The following is a 19,417-nucleotide window of genomic DNA, read 5'->3' on the forward strand; positions in this document are numbered from 1 at the left end:
CAGGGACTAAAGCACGTAGCACGAGCTGTACATCAATAAGAGAAATGTTGAGATGGCTCTGCTTGCAGGTGGCAGTTACCTGGAGTGCCCAACTGCCAGAACTGGTTTGTTTCCACTTGCTAAGTCATAACGATTTGTGAACTCTCCTGAAGCAGTCCCCCTTTCACTCGAGCTTAATGCCCTCATTCTGCAGGTCCCGGTCAATATCCCACCAGGACAGTGTGACCCTCCTCCAGCTGCTCACCCCACAAGAGCCTGGGGGATGCATGATGATACACATTAGTGACACTCACCTGTCCAGCCACTTCCGAATCTGGGCCAGAACGAGGGCTCGGTGGTGAACAGTCTCCAAGTTTCCTCTTGGCATCTAAAAAATTAATCCCAACAACAATTTCTCCTAAGTATGCTAAGAGCTCTGCACCTCAAATCCTGGTCAGCCATGGCCAGGCCAGCAATCCCCAACTCCCCCTCACCCCCAATGAGGAAACGGGGGCTTCATTTTGACTGCTGGGAAGGGGAGGCAGGACTTTCACTTTGAAGAAAGAGTTTTACTCAATCTAAGAGATGGTTTCAATGTCTTTACAGTTCAGTAAGACATCCCCCTCCCCACAATGGCTGCAGAGGGAGAAGGAATGTGATGGAGCCAAACATCACAGTGCTGTGCTAGTGCAAGAGACCCCCAGAAGAAGAGCAAACCCAAGAGGAGGTTGAATCCCAAGAGAAGACTCAGTGCAAGCAGAGAAATGCAGGAAGCAGACCGTGTCAATGGCCAGGAGGGAGTCCAGTCTCTGAAGGGTTCGGTGTCTACGACGTAAAGTGCTATCTACCCTAACAGCAGGACTGCAACAGGCAGACAGTGTTTTCCTGGAACACCCCACACTACTACTGTTAGCAAAGGCTGGAGCAGGCTCTGCCGACTCTCTGAGGCAGGCAGCTCCTTACTCTGCCCAGACAGACAGGAGCTGGGAGTGAGTCTGTAATGAGAAGATCTAGGGCATGGGCTGAGCAGGGTCTGAGACAGGAATCCTCCAGCAGCCCAGCCTGGGGAGAAGGCCTGGGCTAGCTTTGTTCTCCTACTAGCAATGAAACCAAGCCCCAGGAAGGGGCAAGCTGCACAGACATTTGAGCAAGCAGGTTCCCTCGACTTTACAGAAGGCTTTATGATGTGTCTGACGCACGCTCCACAGCTGCATGGCTTTTCCATAAAACTCAGAAGAGACTTAAGGGGGAAATGTGACACCTTCTAATCAAGCCAGGAACCGCTTCAGGGAGCAACTTTCTTGGGCCCTGGGTTCCAGCAGCTCATTCTGATTGCTGCCAGTGTGGTCTTTAGTGTACCTCTTATTGGACACTAACAGAAGCCTTTGGGACAAATCATCATAAGAACAGCCATACTGGGTCAGACCAATGGTCCCTCTAGCCCGGTATCCTGTCTGTATTCCACATGTGGGTACGCATACATGCCATGAGTCCGAGTCTGGAAATTCTTTCAAGCAGTGTCCGTTGACCCACACGTGTGCAGTAGAGCTCCTCGTGCTCCTGACAGAGAGCCAGAGGGTGCAGGACGATACCTCTTCAGTTCCTGCTCTTACCATAAATACAACAGGATCCAGAGCAGAGGGGACAGAAGACAGGTGGTGGAATACAGATAGGGACCACACCCCTCAAACAACTTTCAGTTACTGTAAGTAACCACTACTACTTCGAGTGCTGGTCCCTATGTGTATTCCACACATGGGCGATTGGCAAGCAGTGCTCTGACTGTAGGTGGTGCGAGGAAGCCATCAGCGAAGATGCTTGCAATACTGCTGATCCCACAGTTGCATTTGTAGCTGAGGCATGAACTAAAGCAAAACATGTAGCAAACGTGTAGCTAGAACTCCAGGTGGTTTCCCTGAAAAGGTCTTGTAACAGGATGTCATATGGGGATGCTGTGAAGGTGGCCCGGGCTCTCGTGGAGTGAGCTGTGACACCCTGCAGGGGGAGGGATGTGTGCTAACCTGTAGCACTCTAGGATGAATCCCCAAACCCACTTAGAAATCCTTTGGAAGAATATGGCTTGCCCACGCAATCTCTCTGCCATGGGGATAAAAAGACTTGGAGACTTTCTAATTGGTTTGGTTTGCTGCAGATGGAATATCAGGGCACACCAGACATCAAGAGTGAAGTCTCCTGTTTTCAGCAGAAGTGTGGGATTTTGGAAAAAATACAAGTAAATGAATACTTTGATGTGGAATTCAGAAACAATCTTGGGTAGAAACATGGGATGTAGACGAAGGGAAACCTTTTCCTTGTGGAAAAACTGTATACAGAGGGTCTGCTATGATGGCTCTGAACTCGCTGACCCTTCTGGCCGAAGCGATAGCCACTAAAAATGAAACCTTCATTGACAGGAGGGTCATGGAACACACCAAACCAACCTTTGAGCCCTTGGTGACAAGTGTTGACAAGATGAGATTAAGGTCCCATTGAAGTGCAGGTTTGATCACCGGTGGGAAGGACCTGACTAGGCCTTTCAAAAATTGTACTGTAGTTGGATGAGGGAAGACAGGCACTAACCGCTGCAAGGTAGACTTGCAATGAACTAATGGCAAGACCTGAGGTCTTCAAGGACAGGAGATAACCTAAAATGATGGGAATATTTGCAGCGGCTGGAGAATGTTGACTGAGCTGTGCCCAGGCCGAGACATGCCTCATTTGGCCACATAGCAAGTTCTAGTCACATCCTTCCTATTTTGGGTAACGATAGCCTGAACAGGAGCCAAGCAGGAATGTTCTATTTCTGACGCCCATCCCAACACCAGGCCATGAGATGGAGTGACCATGGATTAGGGTGCTTGATTCTTCCCTTGTCCTGGGTCAGGAGGTTCAGGAAGGGGCTGATCTTGATTGGGGAGCAGGCAGATATTGGCAGAAGCTCCAGGAACCAGAACTGCCTGAGCCAGTAGGGTGCTAGAAGAATGACACTGGCCCCTACACTGACATATTTTCCATATGACCTGTGGAAGCCGGGGAACAGGCAAAAAAACCTATCTGAGATAACTGTTCCATGATAGCAGGAGGGCGTTGCCCTGGGAACCGCGACCCACTACTACCCTGGAGCAATACAGTGGAAATTTTCCATTAATTTGGGACACAACGAGGTCCCATTGAGATGCACTCCATTGTATGGCTATCTCACTTAGGATGGAATTGTGGATCTCCTATTCGTGGTCTGCCGAGAAGCGTCTGTTTAGTTTGTCTGCTAAGGAGTTGTGGTACCTCCTGAGAGGTAAGCAGCCTGGATTGTGATGTGGTTCCTGATGCACCTGTTCCAGAGTCTGACTGCTCCCAGGCAGAGGGGACAAGCTCTCACTCTGCCCTGTTGGTTTATGACTCCTGAGACACCATAGTAGCACCCTTCTCTAGTGTAGTAATATCCCTCAAGAGGGCTAGGCTGGAGAAGCAGAGAGACTGAGGATGAGGTAGGACGATATCCTTCAGTGTTGTGTAAGTCGCCATATGCCTCAGTGTCAGCGGAGTTCCAGCAATCAAGTCTGATGGAACCAGTGCATCCCTGGAAGCCCGGTGGTCCTTGGACAAATTAGATGATCTCACCGATAAGGGTAGGCCTTGCTGGCGCCCTAAGCGCAACTAATAGTATGGACCAAAGGCTGTGAGACAGAGTAAGCTTGGCCTTAGCAGAATCGCAACACACTAGGTATTAGCTAAAACCAAGTAAGCACATTCCCAAGAGATGGTACAGGAACACACCGACTCCTCATATGGTAAGGATGGGATGACAGGATAATGGAGGAGGATGTTTTGTTCAAACTAGCTGCTACAAAAATAAAGGTGGCAACTAATAACATCTGGAGTGTGATACAGAACTTGTTTGTATCAGTGTATAAAAGAAGAAGTCATAGGAGGGGCATCTTTGTATTGGCCGAGGGGACAGCATCCTGTTATGCTAACTGAGCCCGAGCTTGTCACGGGCATACATTGTCAGTGTCCCTGTGACCTGTTGGTCAGGGTGTTAGTACTGTGTTTTGCTGACAATGAACCCGGATGAGCACCTTTGACACCGAACCAAGCCTGTGGTCTCTCTCTATGAAAACATCAAGGCCTGCTGAATCCACATGCTGCATTTCTCCTAATGCAGCAAACACCAGAGCCCCAAGAATAGCAGCACTAGCAGCATTAACAACTCTGCAGCACCAGCACCGCTCCATAGCACTAACACAGCTCATAGACAGAACCGGCGCATGTCATTCCTTATGCTTTGATACTGGGGTGACCATCAGAATCAGCAGATTTTTCTTTTTACATGCTCTGGGGGTTTTCAGTGGATCCAGTTCTTTAGATTCTGCACACGAAGTCTCACCCGATTTCGACAGGCTCAGGGAGGGAATGCATCTCTTATGGACCATCCTTGATAGGGATCTGCCCTTACCCCCAATGAGTGCCCTCTGCTCTCATGGGAAGCCCGTGAGGAAGAATCTTTGGGCTTAGGTACTGAAAGCTCTGCTACCAAGCATGTGCTTGGAGGGGCCAATGTACAAGGGAGTCTCCCTGGAACAGATTGGAAAGGGGCCTCATAGCCTTCTCCATCAGGTATTTCTTGTAGGCAGAGCTCGTGAGCTGCCAGAGTTCTGGGTGGGAACCAGCAACAAATACTGCACTTCACAGAGATATTGTCTCGCCCAGACAATAGAAGCAGTGCTGATGTTCATCACTGACAGAGAAGGCGTGAGAGCAAGAGATGCAATTCTTGAAACCTGGGTCTCTAGACATAATCCCAGACTCAAGGAGGGAATCCCCAACCAAGGAAAAAACACACTATACTAACTATACTATGAACTTTAACTAACCAGTAAGCTAGGAAGAATAAAAACTATTTAACAATTGTCTTTACAGGTGCTACAAATAGTTGAGGGAGAAGAGGACAGACGATTCCAACTTAGATCATGCAGCCATAAGAAAGACCTGGAGAGGTATCCGTCTGCACGGTGCCTCATATCTTGGCAGAAGCACGAAGAGGTGTGTGTGGGGGCCAACGGACACTGCTTGAAAGAATTCCTGGACTCAGGTGCATGGCATGAATGCATACCCCTGTGTGGGACCAGCACTCAAAGAACTTACCTCTTAACCCATGTCACTTAAGAACTCTTGGTGCAGGACCTTGTCAAAGGCTTTCTGAAAGTCCAAGTACATCATGTCCACTGCATCACCCTTGTCCACATTTGTTAACCTTCTCAAAGAATTCTAATACATCAGTGAGGCATGATTTCCCTTTACAAAAGCAGCTTTGACTCTTCCACAACATACTGTGTTCATCTATGGGTCTGATCATTCCATTCTTTACTACAGTTTCAAGTAATTGCCCAATACCGAAGTTAGGCTTACCATCCTGTAATTGCTAGTATTGCCACTGGAGCTTCTTTTAAAAATCTGTTACATTAGCTATCCTCCAGTCATCCAGTACAGAAGCTGATTTAAGCAACAGGTTACATATCACACTTAGTAGTTCTGCAATTTTATATTTGAGTTCCTTCAGAACTCTTGGGTGAATATTAGTTTTTATTGATTTGTTCCAAAACCTTCTCTACTGAGACCTGAATCTGAAAAAGTTCCTCAGATTTGACACCTAAGAAGAATGGCTCAGGTGTGAGACTGTTCCTTGAATTTTCTGCAGTGAAGATGGATGCAAAGAATTCATTTGGTCTTTTAGCTTCCTTGAGTGCTCCTTTAGCATCTTTATCAGCCAGTGGCCCTAGCTGATTGTTTGGCAGGCTTCCTGCTTTTGATATACTTAAAAAAAAAAATTCCTATTAGTTTTTGTGTCTTTTGCAAGTTGTTCTTTGAATTCTTTTGTGGCCTACCTAATTATACTTTTACACTTAACTTGCCAGAGTTTATGCTCCTTTCTATTTTCCTCAGTAGGATTTGACTTCCAATTTTTGAAAGATGCCTTTTTGTCTCTAACCACTGCATTTACCCAGTTTAGCCATGGCAGCTTTTTCGGTCCTTGACACTTCTTTATTTGGGGTATACATATAGTTTGAACCTCTATTATGGTGTTTTTTTAAAAAAGTTTCCATGCAGTTTGCAGGCATTTCACTCGTGACTGTTCCTTTTAATTTCCGTTTAACTAGCCTCCTAATTTTTGTGTACTTCCCCTTTTTGAAGCATCAAAACAGGTGGGCAGGGGCAAGAGCATATGAAGCATACACGATAGAGGGTATCAAAGCAAGTGGGTGGGGGCAAGTGCGCTTGAAACACACACAACAGATGGTATCAAAGCAGGTGGGCAGGGTGAGAGCATGAAGCACACACGACAGTTTCATTTTCATGCAAATGAAGCCAAGAGGCCATCTAACTCCCATTCACATGGGGCTGGAGTTCAAGAGTGCTCAGCAGAATGGCAGAGGTTTGGAGGGAGGTGGGGGGGAATTCACCATGCACAATGGTTGAAAATCTGGCCCTAAGTGTGGATGTTCAGCCCTCTTGAAGCAGGGCCTTTACTACAGATAATAAGCACCAAGAGATCACTCTCTGACCTGTGATTTACTGAGGTGCTTCAGTATCACCAACAGCAGCCACTGAAGACTTATTTATTTGAAAATCCCTCCCCTCCAGGGGCTCCCAGAGAGGCAGCATGAGCTGTAATAATTAGGATCCAGTAGGATCAGGATCTACAGTTCAGCAGGTTTGTGAGTGGTGATCCCATAGCCTGGAAAGCAAGAGAAGCTGTTACACGGTACTTGACAATATATAGCTCAGCTAACTACTACCCTCTCCAAACAGCTGGGTGCTGCGTTACGGTGGGGCTTCCCTAGCGTGGGCTAACACATGGTGCTGCAGAAATACCATGAGAGCTGACCTGCAGGATGAGCTTGGTGTCCTGGGGTACAACGGTGACGATGCGGGAGCCCCGCTCCACCTTGCGTAGTGTCTCGTTGGGAGTAGAGAAGCTGCTGAAGCCTGCCTGCAGAACTGAGAATGGCAGAGGTATCAGCAAGGGTATGATAAGTCCCTACATACAGCGCAACCTCCCCAGTCCAGCAACAGGGTGTCTGCTGAGTTTCTGCTGGGAACCCACCCATTGTTAGCAACGTTCTAGTAGCGCCCCCAGGTATCAGTCAGGTTCAGAGTCCCATTGTGTCTCTAGAGGAGACAGCCACTGCCTGAGGAGCTGAGTCTAGACACCAGGCAGATACACACACACAAGCAGCTGCCAGAAGCACAGACCATGTACATTGCCATTCCTCCTCATCCTTTTGCCCCTCCATGACACCCCCAAGCTTCCCGTGTCCAGGTGCCAGTCAGATGCTGCCCCACATGGTTCACATCCCTTCCATCCTACCTGCTTCCCACCGGGAGCACTCACCCTTGTTCTGGGAGGTGAAGGCAAAGCCTGTCAAAGAGGACAAGAGGTGGCTCCCACCAACTGACTGCCAGTCTGTCCCCAGCCGCTTCTCCTCCTGGGGGCCAGGCAGGCAGGCAGCCCGCACAGCCAGTCCTGTCCCCATCTGCTTCTCCTCCTGGGGGCCAGGCAGGCAGGTGGCCTGCATGCCCAGTCTTGCCCCCAGCTGCTCCCCCTCTCTCTGCAGGCCAAGGCACAGTGATTTCAAATGTCCTTTGGTCACTCCTGTTGTATCACAGATCAACGATGGTTTGTGGAGAGTAAGTTACTCCTCCCTGTGCTAGGGAGAGCTGGGAAGTGAGAGGGAGCTCCCAGAAGTGGATGAAGAGCCCATGAGAGGATATAGGGAACTCACTGGCACCAATCAGGAGCAGCCACTCTGGACAATCAAGAAGTGGCACCATGGCCATGACATGGGGCCTTGGAAGCGAGCTTGTCTAGGATCCATCATGAGGGCAAAGGGCCCAGGAAGCAAACAGTAAGGCCTATTACATACCAAAGGCCATATCTGAACGTTTACCTTTCAACGATGTGTCCCTCAAAGATACACACTGGCATGTGTGGGAGTGGGTGGTCACCAGCAGAAACTCATCGTATCTGGCAAATGAGGTAACGTTGGAAGCCACCTATGGAAAGTGAATCCAATGAAATCGATGAGCACAAGCAGCAGCAGATGAAATCTAATAATCACACACAGACAAGTGAAACAGCATCAAAACAAACTTTCGTACCTCCACATCATTTATGAAAAAACGGCATCTATCAGTCAGACCCAGGATGGCTTCCTATAATGAAAAGGATGGACAATTACAATATGTTACAGCACTGGTTTAGCAGCACCATTGTTACAACTGAGATGGGCCTTTGCTATATGCCCATTACCTTTAGACTGTCAGATTTCCAAGTGGACTGGAATGCCTCATGCTTATTTTCAACATAGCAGTGAAGTATTGAAGGAAGTTGGATAGGAATTTGTTTGATCACCGAGGTCTCAATGTAAAAAGTGTTTACTTGCTTTAAAAAAAAAAAAAAAAAAAAAGGTCTCCAGACCCTTGCAGTTGGAAACTCAATAATATCTTTCTACTGAAAGCTTCAAACTTCCTTGATAAGGAACTGCACACTTGCCATCTCTGAATAACTCTGGTCGGGCAACAAGAGCTAATGGCTTGAAAGCCATCAGACCCAGCTGTGCAGTGCGCATTGTTTTACTTAGCTTGTAAGCACCCCAAGGGCCTCCATGTGGCAGCATGGAAACAGGACGTTAGGAACCCACTATAGTAGAGGCCAGTGTGTGAATTTGGATACGTGATTAACATCCAGTTTCTAAAAAGGAAGTGAACTGGAAAAATAAAACCAAACCATAATAATGATTTAATGCAACAATTAGTGACAGCCCTGACAGGAAGTGTAAGAAAAAGTCAAGTCGGATCAGGTAATATCTTTTATTGGTCCGACTTCTATTGGTGAGAGAGACAAGCTTTTGAGCCACACAGAGCTCTTCTTAAGGTCAGGGAAAGGTACTCTGAACATCACACCTAAATGCAAAGCGGAACAGATTGTTTAGCATCAGTAGTTAGCACATGTTCTAAGGGACCATTCAAGGTGAAGTGACCCATTAACACATCTGCAGTCATATGACAAAAAGAGTGGTGTCAGTGCATTACAGATTGTTGTAATAAACCAGGGGTCGGCAACCTTTCAGAAGTGGTGTGCCAAGTCTTCATTTATTCACTCTAATTTAACGTTTCACGTGCCGGTAATACATTTTAACATTTTTAAAAGGTCTCTTTCTATAAGTCTATAATATATAACTAAACTATTGTATATAAAGTAAATTAGGTTTTTAAAATGTTTAAGAAGCTTCATTTAAAATTAAATTAAAACGCAGAGCCCCCCGGACCAGTGGCCAGGACCTGGGCAGTGTGAGTGCCACTGAAAATCAGCTCGTGTGCCGCCTTTGGCACGCATGCCATAGGTTGCCTATCCCTGTAATAAACCATTAATCCAGTCTCTCTCTTCAGGCCATGATTTTTAGTGTCTAGCAAAGAAATGAATTTAAGCTCCCAGGCTTGTCTTTAGAAAGTGTTGTGCAGGTTTCCTTTGAGGATGAGGGTTGGTAAATCAGATAGAGTGATCGCTTTCTGTCCCAATATTCCTTCAGTAAGAGTGCTGTGGCCTGATATGAGGGGTCTGCCTGGGTGCTTTTGTTTGTGTATTTTGGGTTGGGTTAGGTTCAGGTCCAACTGTGATGACCACCTTAACGAGGCAAACCGACCCCTCTCCAACACCACCTGCAGTTCTATAAAGAACTCAAAGACCACCCCACATCACAAATTTACCTTGGAACTCAAGGATATCATCAAATCCTTCCCCAAACAACTCCAAGAGAAGCTTTACAAACCCATCCTCCATGAATCCACACCAGGGACCTTCTACATGCTTCCCAAGATACACAAACAAAGTAACCCAGCCAGTCCCATCATATCTGACTACGGCACTCTTACTGAATGAATGAATCATAGAATCATAGAATCTCAGGGTTGGAAGGGACCTCAAGAGGTCATCTAGTCCAACCCCCTGCTCAAAGCAGGACCAATTCCCAACTAAATCATCCCAGACAGGGCTTTGTGAAGCCGGGACTTAAAAACCTCCAAGGAAGGAGATTCCACCACCTCCCTAGGTAACGCATTCCAGTGTTTCACCCCCTCCTAGTGAAATAGTTTTTCCTAATATCCAACCTGGACCTCCCCCACTGCAACTTGAGACCATTGCTCCTTGTTCTGTCATCTGCCATCACTGAGAACAGCCGAGCTCCATCCTCTTTGGAACCCCCCTTCAGGTAGTTGAAGGCTGCTATCAAATCCCCCCTCATTCTTCTCTTCTGCAGACTAAACAATCCCAGTTCCCTCAGCCTCTCCTCATAAGTCATGTGCTCCAAACCTCTAATCATTTTCGTTGCCCTCCATTGGACTCTTTCCAATTTTTCCACATCCTTCTTGTAGTGTGGGGCCCAAAACTGGACACAGTATTCCAGATGAGGCCTCACCAATGTCAAATAAAGGGGAACGATCACGTTCCTCGATCTGCTGGCAATGCCCCTACTTATATAGCCCAAAATGCCGTTAGCTTTCTTGGCAACACGAGCACACTGTTGACTCATATCCAGCTTCTCGTCCACTGTGACCCCTAGGTCCTTTTCTGCAGAACTGCTACCTAGCCATTCGGTCCCTAGTCTGTAGCAGTGCATGGGATTCTTCCGTCCTAAGTGCAGAACTCTGCACTTGTCCTTGTTGAACCTCATCAGGTTTTTTTTGGCCCAATCCTCTAATTTGTCTACGTCCCTCTGTATCCGATCCCTATCCTCTAGTGTATCTACCACGCCTCCTAGTTTAGTGTCATCTGCAAACTTGCTGAGAGTGCAGTCCACACCTCCTCCAGATCATTAATAAAGATATTAAACAAATGTCGGGACTCCTAGAAACTATCCTCAAACCACACACCACACAAAGGGACAGCTTCCTCCAGGACACAACTGACTTCCTCCACAAACTCTGCAATATTAACAATCTCCTTCAGAACACCATCCTGACACCACAGATGTCACCTCTCTATATACCAATATCCCTTACAATGACAGCATAACTGCCTGCCTCAAATATTTACAAGACAACGGACAACCCTCAGATATCCACCCCAACCACAACCATTTCATCCTCACCCACAAGAAGAAACACTTTGTCCAAACCATGGGAGCAGCCATGGGTAGTAGGATGGCTCCCCAGTATGCCAATATCCTCTTCATGGCCACTTTGAAGAAGATTTTCTGGATAAATGCATCACAAAACCAATTATATACCTGAGATACATCCATGACATTTTCATCCTCTGGACAGATGGCTTAAAATCCCCCATACATTTCCACCACAACTACCCCGCATCCATTAAACTCTCTGGAACACTCCCACACCAGCACCAGCTTCCTGGACACCATGATCAGCTTCAACAATGGAACCCTACAGACAACCATATGCAAGAAACCCATGGATCAACACCCATGCCTTCATCCAGTCCACCACACCAAGAAATCTGTTATCGATAGCCAGCCATTTAGATTCTGCAGAATATGCTCCAGGGAGAAAGTTCAGGATATAGACCTTACTACCACCTTCACCAAACAAGGATACCCCACCAGAAAAGTAGATTGCATCATGGAACGGGCCACCCAGATACCCCGAGAGAACCTGCTTCAGTACAGAAATAAAACCACCTCTGACTGCCAGCCCCTAATTGTCACCTACCATCCTATGCTGGAACCCATATGGGTATCATCAAACGACTACAACCCATACTTAACTGGGACCCCATCCGGAGATAAATCTTTCTTGAACCCCCACTTCTGGCCTTCAAACAACCCCCAAGCCTCTCCAAGTCACCGTCAGAAGTATGCTCCCCACAGATCAAGACACACCAACACCACACTCTGCCAGAACAGATGCAAAACCTGCCGACATATTTCCACTGTTATTATGATCAATACCTCCCACAACACACCTTTCAAGATATATAGATCCTACACATGCCTATCACAAGTCAAAATGTGGTGTACCTCATCCAGTGCACTAAATGCCCCAGTAACAACTACATGGGTGAAACCAGACAGACTGGAATAAACTTTAAAATTTTATTAAGATAATGTTAAAAAAAAAATTGTGAACAGAGTTTGAGCATAGAAGTTTCTGGTTATCAGAGAATAACATACAGATTATCGAGGGTGCAAAGTTTGGCTTAAGATCAGGTGGCATGAGGAATACATAATCTGCAGTATCCCCGATTGGGGGTAAAAGGTTGATGGGTCAAAGTACAGACACTGAGATATGAGGGTATGAAGTTCATAGAGTGATTGTGTTCGGGTGTTGAGTATAATGAGTGGATATGATGATGAGGATGGATTGACCCTCATTTGGTGAGATTTAATGTTTAGGGAGTTTATGGTTCCAGTTCATATGATCCAGCGGAGGTGGTCACCTGGTCCCTTTCTCGTAGTGGGAGAACGATGTCACTCTGGCTCACGCCTCCTGGTACTGTCGGTGGCCGGTGATGTGCTCAATGTAGATGTCCCTGGACCATCGGATGACATCTGAGACCATGAGGCGCCGCATGAGACATGCGTAGCGTCGACCGATCCTGCAGGTCCACAGCACACGCTCGTTGCAGGGGTCCCAGGCACCCAGGGCTCCGACAATTAGGGCGTCCATCTGCACCTCATAGCCCTTCGCTCTCAGGGGGTCAGCCAGGGGAGTGTACTTTTCCAGCTTATGAGCTCGGGCTTCGCAAAATGCCGGAGTCCTGTTCTCAAAGGAGACCGTGACGTCAAGGAGGATGATCTTTTTCTGGGCCTCATCGGTGACGACCACGTCAGGTCGTAGCTGGCTGTCGGTACCGGGGATGGTGCAGTTCACGGAGATCTCCCCTAAGCGTGGTGCAATGGCTTTCACCAGGCAGTTCTGGATGGCATTGTGGCGCAGCTGCCAGGCTCTGGAGTGGGGTTTGCAGCTGCACAGGACGTGGGGCAGGGTCTCGTTGGGGTAGCCGCACTTCCTGCAATGCTTGTCTCGGTTCCCGTGGCGGACGGCTCCATTGAGCGGGACGCAGTTGAGCCGGGCACAGTGGATGAACCGCCAGTCGTCGAAACGGGTGAAGCCGCCCCCGGAGAGGAAGTGGTTGCTGGCGTCCCACTTGCTGGTCAACTCAAAGGCTTTACCCTGGTCCAGTTTACGCTTCAGGGTTTCCACGTACAGCGAGCAGATGGCGGCCTTCAGAGTCCTCTCCAGCAAGCCCCTGGCCGTCGAGGTGACGATGGTGTTGGCGTCCAACCTGATCTGCGGCACCCAGACTCCCAGCTCCTGATGCTCCTCGCACCACTCCCAGCGGCAGCCGATGCGCTTCCCCAGGTGACGCGTGGTGTTGCGAGTGCGGGACCACAGTGAAGCGATGTTGCGCCCATCCCGTCCGAATTCCCCATCCAGGGAGCCGCTCAGGAAGGTGGCAATGTCTTGGTTCGAGGGTGCTCTGCCAATCCGCTTCTCTGTCACATCATGCAGGGCGTTCGCCGCAATGTTCCTCATCGTGGCGTCGGGACATGTCAGCAGACGGAAGGCGTGGGTGATCACCGCGATGTCACACAGGTCACCCATGCGGGGGACATTGGCGCCGCCGTGCCTGTGGGCGATGTAGACCAGCTCGTTGCTGGCTCTCTGGGGAAGGAACAGCCACTTCTTCATCAGCTTCCGGATGATCTTGTCTGCCTTGTTGAGGGGGCACCTTCGCCACGGCGGATCCCCTTAGGGTGAACGAGATGCATGGGATCAGGAAGGTGTTCAGGGCGTTTATCTTCTGCCACGGTGCCAGCAGGGAGGCATCAATCTTGGCGGCATCCTGCAAGATCTCCTGGATGGTGTCCTCGGGTGTCTGCAGACACGGAACCCTGTTGGCGTGCCCAGGTACTGGTATGCCTGCCCCTCTGCCAGGGGGATGACGGGCTCACCCTGGATCTGGAACCCCGTTGTCTGCACCGAGTCCCTTTTGCTGCCATCAATGTGCAGAGTTGCGCACTTCTTCGCATTGAAGCGGAGCTCCATCCAGTCAGTAGCTCGGCTGGTGGCATCTAGCATACCTTGGAGGCTCTCTGGGTCATCCGCGGTCAGGACCAGATCATCCGCGTAGGCCAGAATGCCGAGTTTCTTGCCGTGCAGGTCGAAGTCGGTTGGGCCGGTGGAGATGGCTCGGATGAGCGGTTCCATGACCAGGTTGAAGATGATGGGGCTAAGGGGGCACCCTTGTTTCACGCTGCGGCGGATGGGGATGGCGTCCATCTCTCCGTCCATGGCGCAGATAGTGGTGGTGCAGTCCTTGTAGAGGTCCCAGAGGATCTGGATGAAGGTTTCTGGCATCCCGAACTCTCCCAGGGTGGCAAAGATGTGATGGTGGGGTATGGACCCAAAGGCGTTGGTCAGGTCAAGCCATGTTACTACGCACTGCCTCTTGGACCTCCTGGCCTCCTGGATGGCCGTCTGAAGGAGGAAGTTGTGCTCGTAGCATCCCTCGCAGGGCATGAAACCCTTCTGCACTGAGCTGACGGCGCCCCCGCACACTGACCAGTCTGTGATCCTTGCCGCGAGGCAGCTGGCATACAGCTTGTAGATGGTGGAGCAGAGGGAGATGGGCCTCCAGTTGCCGGGGTCATCTCGGTCGCCTTTTTTGTGGTTGAGCACGGTCATGGACTTTTTCCAGGAGCGGGGAACGCGATGGAACTGCTTGCATTTGTTGAAGATGGCAGCGAGCACCAAGCAGCCGGGGTCTCGCTTCTTCAGCAGGGGGTAACGGATGCCATCTTTTCTAGGGGCGGTGTTTTTGGTCCTCGACAGCCTCGCTTGCACCTCCTGCAGGGAAAAATCTCGCTCTAAGTCCTCCGTGAGGTCGATCCGGAGTAGCGGGGAAAGGCACGCTGGGCGTCGCAAGTTGGTCTGGGCCTTGTGATCGAACACATCCTTGAAGTAGGAGTAGAGCCTCTCGGGCTGGATGGCACAGTAGGAGGAGGTCCCGTCGAGGATCTCCCTCATGGCTTTCGTCCGGTTTATCCTGTATAGTTTCTGAATATGGGATGCAGCCGCCGGATCTTAGCGGTGGCCGACGTCCCCTCTCCTGCCTTCTTTGGCGGTCTTGTTACGGCTCGGCACAGGGAATCTGCGAGTGGCTTGTGCGGCTTCCTGGGGTTCCCTCCTTCTGGCTGTAATTTCCGCAGACAGTTCTGCAGTCAGTCTGTCCATCAGGGTGTCGAAGTTCTCAAAGTCCTCAGCCTTTGCCAGCTCCTCCATCCAGGCGGATTGCCAAGGCATGGCGACCCTCGCTCGTGGCCGTCGCTCCTCCTGTTGTGTTGTCTCTGCAGGTTCAGGTGCTACGGGGACGGTTTGCGGCCTTGTTGTCCCTCGGACTGGGGAGCGGTGATCAGGTGGGTCTTGAGGCGGGGGTCCTGGTGTGGTGAGGAGGGCAGCTCTCGGTGTCCCTGAGGCAGCACTGGATCTTCCGGGAGGGAGTGGGGTTCCGGAAGCACCAGTGCTGGGCTTTGTCGGGGCGCGGTCGTGTTTGGAAGCGCTGGGGATGGTTCTGGTTCTTCTGCGGGCGGCATCTGGCTCGTGGGTCCTTGGTGGGGCATGGGGTTTTTGGCCGTCAGAGGCTCTTTGGGTAACCTTGGAGGAGGTGTTGGGTCTCCCGGTGGTGGGGTCTGGCTGTGGGATCTGGGGGCTATGTGAGGCTCCTCCGTTGGCTGGATCTCGCCGTGCAGCCTGGGGGATGATGCTAGTTGCTCCTACAACAGGGCGGCATGAGGTTACCTGTGGGGGAGCGCTGCAGCATCTCATGTCCGTGTTGTGCCGGATGGTTTTTATGAGGTCGCTGAGGCGTCTGGTGAGGTTGTTGACCTGAGAGGTGGCGGTGGTCCCCCTCACAGCAGGGTCTGGAGACGGGACTGGTCCTTTTGGTGGCATCGTCAGTCCTCAAGGCGGGGGTTATGCTTCCCTCAGTTGGCGGTTGGTCCCCCCTTATCTGCTGTGACTCTGGGACGCTGGCTGGGGTGCTGAAGCCAGATCATCGGTGGGGGTCAGGGTTGGAACCCGGAGGATGTCAGTGGGATTCACTTTCGCGGTTGTGGGGGGTCCCCTGCACGTGGCTTGACGAAACTTACATTTCTTTTGGGTCTCGAAGGGGAGATCACAGCGGCTACACCGGAAAGCAACCCATTTGTTGTAGGTCTTACGAACGTGTTTGCTGAGGGCCGCGAGGGTCTGGACTCCATGGACGGGGAGACAGAAGGGGCAGAGGAGGAGACCTGTAGGGAGCGGGTACTGGAGATAGATGCGGTCTTCTTCCCCGCCTCACTCTCCGTGAGGCGGATCTCTGTTGTGCCTGCAGACTCGCCAGGTGATTCCTCTGGGTCTGGTAGAGAAGCTTGGGGAGGTGAAGTCGCTCTTGGGGGGGCGCTGGACTCACTGGCCACGTTGTCCTTTTGCCCGGAAGGACAGCGTGCGGCATCGAGATCTTGGGCTCTGAGGTGCATTCCACTTCGAGCAGCCCTCCTCTGGACAGCCGGGGGTAAGTAGTTTTGGGGTCTGGGGTTGAGGAGGTGATTCCTTCCGGAGCATCCCTCTCTGGAGCAGCGGGGCAGCGATCAGCATCCTGGTCCTGGGTCATCGGGGGGGCTCCCCCGGTGGCATCCTTCCCGGCGGGGTGGCGATCAGCATCCTGGTCTAGAATAAACTCACACAGGAAAGTGATAAAAGACAAAACCACCCTATCACCTGTGGGTGAACACTTCTCACAAAGTAATCACTCTATATCTGACTGATCAGTCCCCATCCTAACAGGGCACCTGCATACCACTTTCAAAAGATGAGCCTGGGAGCTTAAATTCATAACTCTGCTAGACACTAAACATCATGGCCTGAACAGAGACTGTTTATTTATGGCTTATTACAACAACCTGTAACCCACTACCCCCGCCTTTTTGTCCTATGGCTGCAGAGGTGTTAATGGGCCACTCTACCTTGAATGGTCCCTTAGAATTTGTGCTAACTACTTATGCTAAACAACCTGTTCCACCTGGCATTTAGCTGTGACCCTCGGAGTACCTTTCCCAGACCTGAAGAATAGCTCTTTGTGGCTTGAAAGTTTGTCTCTCTCACCAACAAAAGTTGGTCCAATAAAAGATATTACCTCATCCACCATGTCTCTCAAATATCCAGGGACTGACACAACTACACTGCATACAGAAAGTGTAACAAGATCCCACAATAACTTAATTTGGCTATGACAGGTTTTAGAGTAGCAGCCGTGTTAGTCTGTATCCGCAAAAAGAACAGGAGTACTTGTGGCATCTTAGAGTCTAACAAATTTATGCTCAAATAAATTTGTTAGTCTCTAAGGTGCCACAAGTACTCCTGTTCTTTTAATTTGGCTATACAGTTCAGCTGTATTAAGCGTTTAATGCCAAATAAAATATTGACAAGTACTGCATGTGCACATGATGCAGAGCTACAGTTGCCATGGGGACCTACCATCTGAACATCCCTACATTTACGTCTCCAAATTAATGCAGGGTTTTCCATAATAATGCTGGATTTTGTGCATTATAAACCACCAGACATTCTCTGGGCAATGCATGTGTAGGTGGCTATGCTGGTCACACACTGCTCATCCTGCCGGCACTAATGAGGAGAGAGCAATGTTAAGGAACGTTTCTAGACCTTGTCCTCCCGATGCTCAGTCCTACTCGCCCACATGAACACATGGTAGGTGTTTGGGGCTAATTTTCCAGACCTAGGCGCTGAACCCACTAGCTGTTCACTTACTTCTCCACCAATCATGGCCAGCGCAGTCTGCACACAAGGAGAAGGGAACCGAACAGCAGAGCCAGTGCTGCTCCTCCAAGGTTCGAGGGCTGGAGTGGGAGCCTCTGAAGATTAACAGAGAAGATTAAGGCTATTTTCCAACTCAGCTGATAAAACAAACATTACACCTACACCCTTTGCAACACATACCTCAAAAACAACATAGGTGTGTTATACAAGTACATTCTGTTGTAAGAGTACAAGTGCATGATATGAAACAGAACTGAGCTTGGAGACCATTTGAGTCCAGCATATAGCAAATGTCACAAAACAGTAATTTTCAGTAATATGTATAGGAATCCTATGTGTGCCTCAGTTTCCCTCTGTACTTTGCACTGCTACCCACTGGGGTAAAAGGCTTGTGTCTCCTCTTGGCGAAGAACAGTAGACACGAGGTATGTACGTCACCTTGCAATCTGGGGTGCAATGAATGGGTCATCAAGTAACTGCCTGGAACCTGCTGAAATTGACCCACATCAATGGAGAATCCAAGAGGGAAGCCCCAATTACCAGAATGTTCACACCTAGCAAACAACCAGAAAGGAGATTTTCCCTCACCTCTCAGCAGGGAAGCCAAGCCAAGGCCCCAACTTGAGAACAAAGGGAAAGGTGCCGGATGGCGGAGTTAAGCGCTCCCTTTGAAGAGACACAGGGCTCTCACCTGGGACTGAGAAAGGGGCAGAGAGCGCGCGAACGCGCATGAGCAAGCCTGGAATGGAGGCCATAGCAGCTTGGCTGGCTGATGGCACTGTCTTAGCCAGATGGACTATGTCTTAACTTTTATTTCTCTATGCTAATCTAAGGACTTCCGATGCCGTGTTTCAGCTGAATATCAAACACTACTCTGTTTGCAGGGCCGGCTTTGGTGAAAATGGTGCCCTGGGCGAACTTGTATTTTGGCGCCACCCCTCCCACCATCACCCCTGGCTCCTAGGGGCTCCTCCCACCCCCACCCCATCGCCTCCGGGCCATTACCTATACTTCATATGGAATGTCCACAAGAAAGTCCATTCAATGTAGATGGGCGTCTCCCATGGCCCATTGTGATTTAAGTGTCCCTTGATGAACCACTTACTTTGACTAGTCCCTTCAAAATGTACTGGCTAACTACGTTGTGGGCATTACTCCAGGAGCAGAAGAAAGGGTGGTACGGTACATGGTGTATTGCCACACTTACTTCTGTGCTGCTGCGGTGGCTTGTGGTGCCTGGCACTTGGCCTGCGTGTCAAGGCAGGCTTCACGCTGTCACATGGGGGCTGCATCTTGCCAGAGCCCACGGCCCCCCTGCAGCCCCTAGCCACTCCTGGCTCATCACAAGCATTTTGACAGGAAGTACCAAGCAGTAATAATAATAATAACAATACTCTCTCTCTCTGTGTGTGTGTGTGTGTGTGTGTGAGAGTGTGTGAGAGAGAAAGAGCGCGCGCACCAGTGTGTGAGAGAGACTGTGTGAGAGACAGCGTGTGTGTTGGGGAGTGTGAGACTGTGTGTGTATGACAATCTGTGTTGGGGGACTGTGAGAGGCAGAGTATGTGGGTGTGAAAGCCTGTGTGGGGGGGAAGTTTGAGAG

At 49.9% G+C, this 19,417-nt stretch overlaps 1 protein-coding gene across 3 annotated transcripts in view; it reads right to left on the reverse strand.

Moving 5' to 3' along the window:
• ELP1 (elongator acetyltransferase complex subunit 1) overlaps nt 1-19,417 on the reverse strand; it is a 105,587-nt gene that overhangs the window by 42,657 nt on the left and 43,513 nt on the right. For all 3 annotated transcript variants that reach the window (XM_054033207.1, XM_054033208.1, XM_054033209.1), the window contains 5 exons: nt 17,809-17,912; nt 8,137-8,190; nt 7,926-8,031; nt 6,863-6,975; nt 294-367 (listed from right to left, as the gene is read on the reverse strand). In XM_054033207.1, the coding sequence (XP_053889182.1) occupies nt 294-367; nt 6,863-6,975; nt 7,926-8,031; nt 8,137-8,190; nt 17,809-17,912 (451 nt within the window). The remainder of the gene's footprint in view (nt 1-293; nt 368-6,862; nt 6,976-7,925; nt 8,032-8,136; nt 8,191-17,808; nt 17,913-19,417) is intronic.

This window comes from Malaclemys terrapin, chromosome 6 (assembly GCF_027887155.1).
Source record: "Malaclemys terrapin pileata isolate rMalTer1 chromosome 6, rMalTer1.hap1, whole genome shotgun sequence".
NCBI lineage: Eukaryota > Metazoa > Chordata > Testudines > Emydidae > Malaclemys > Malaclemys terrapin.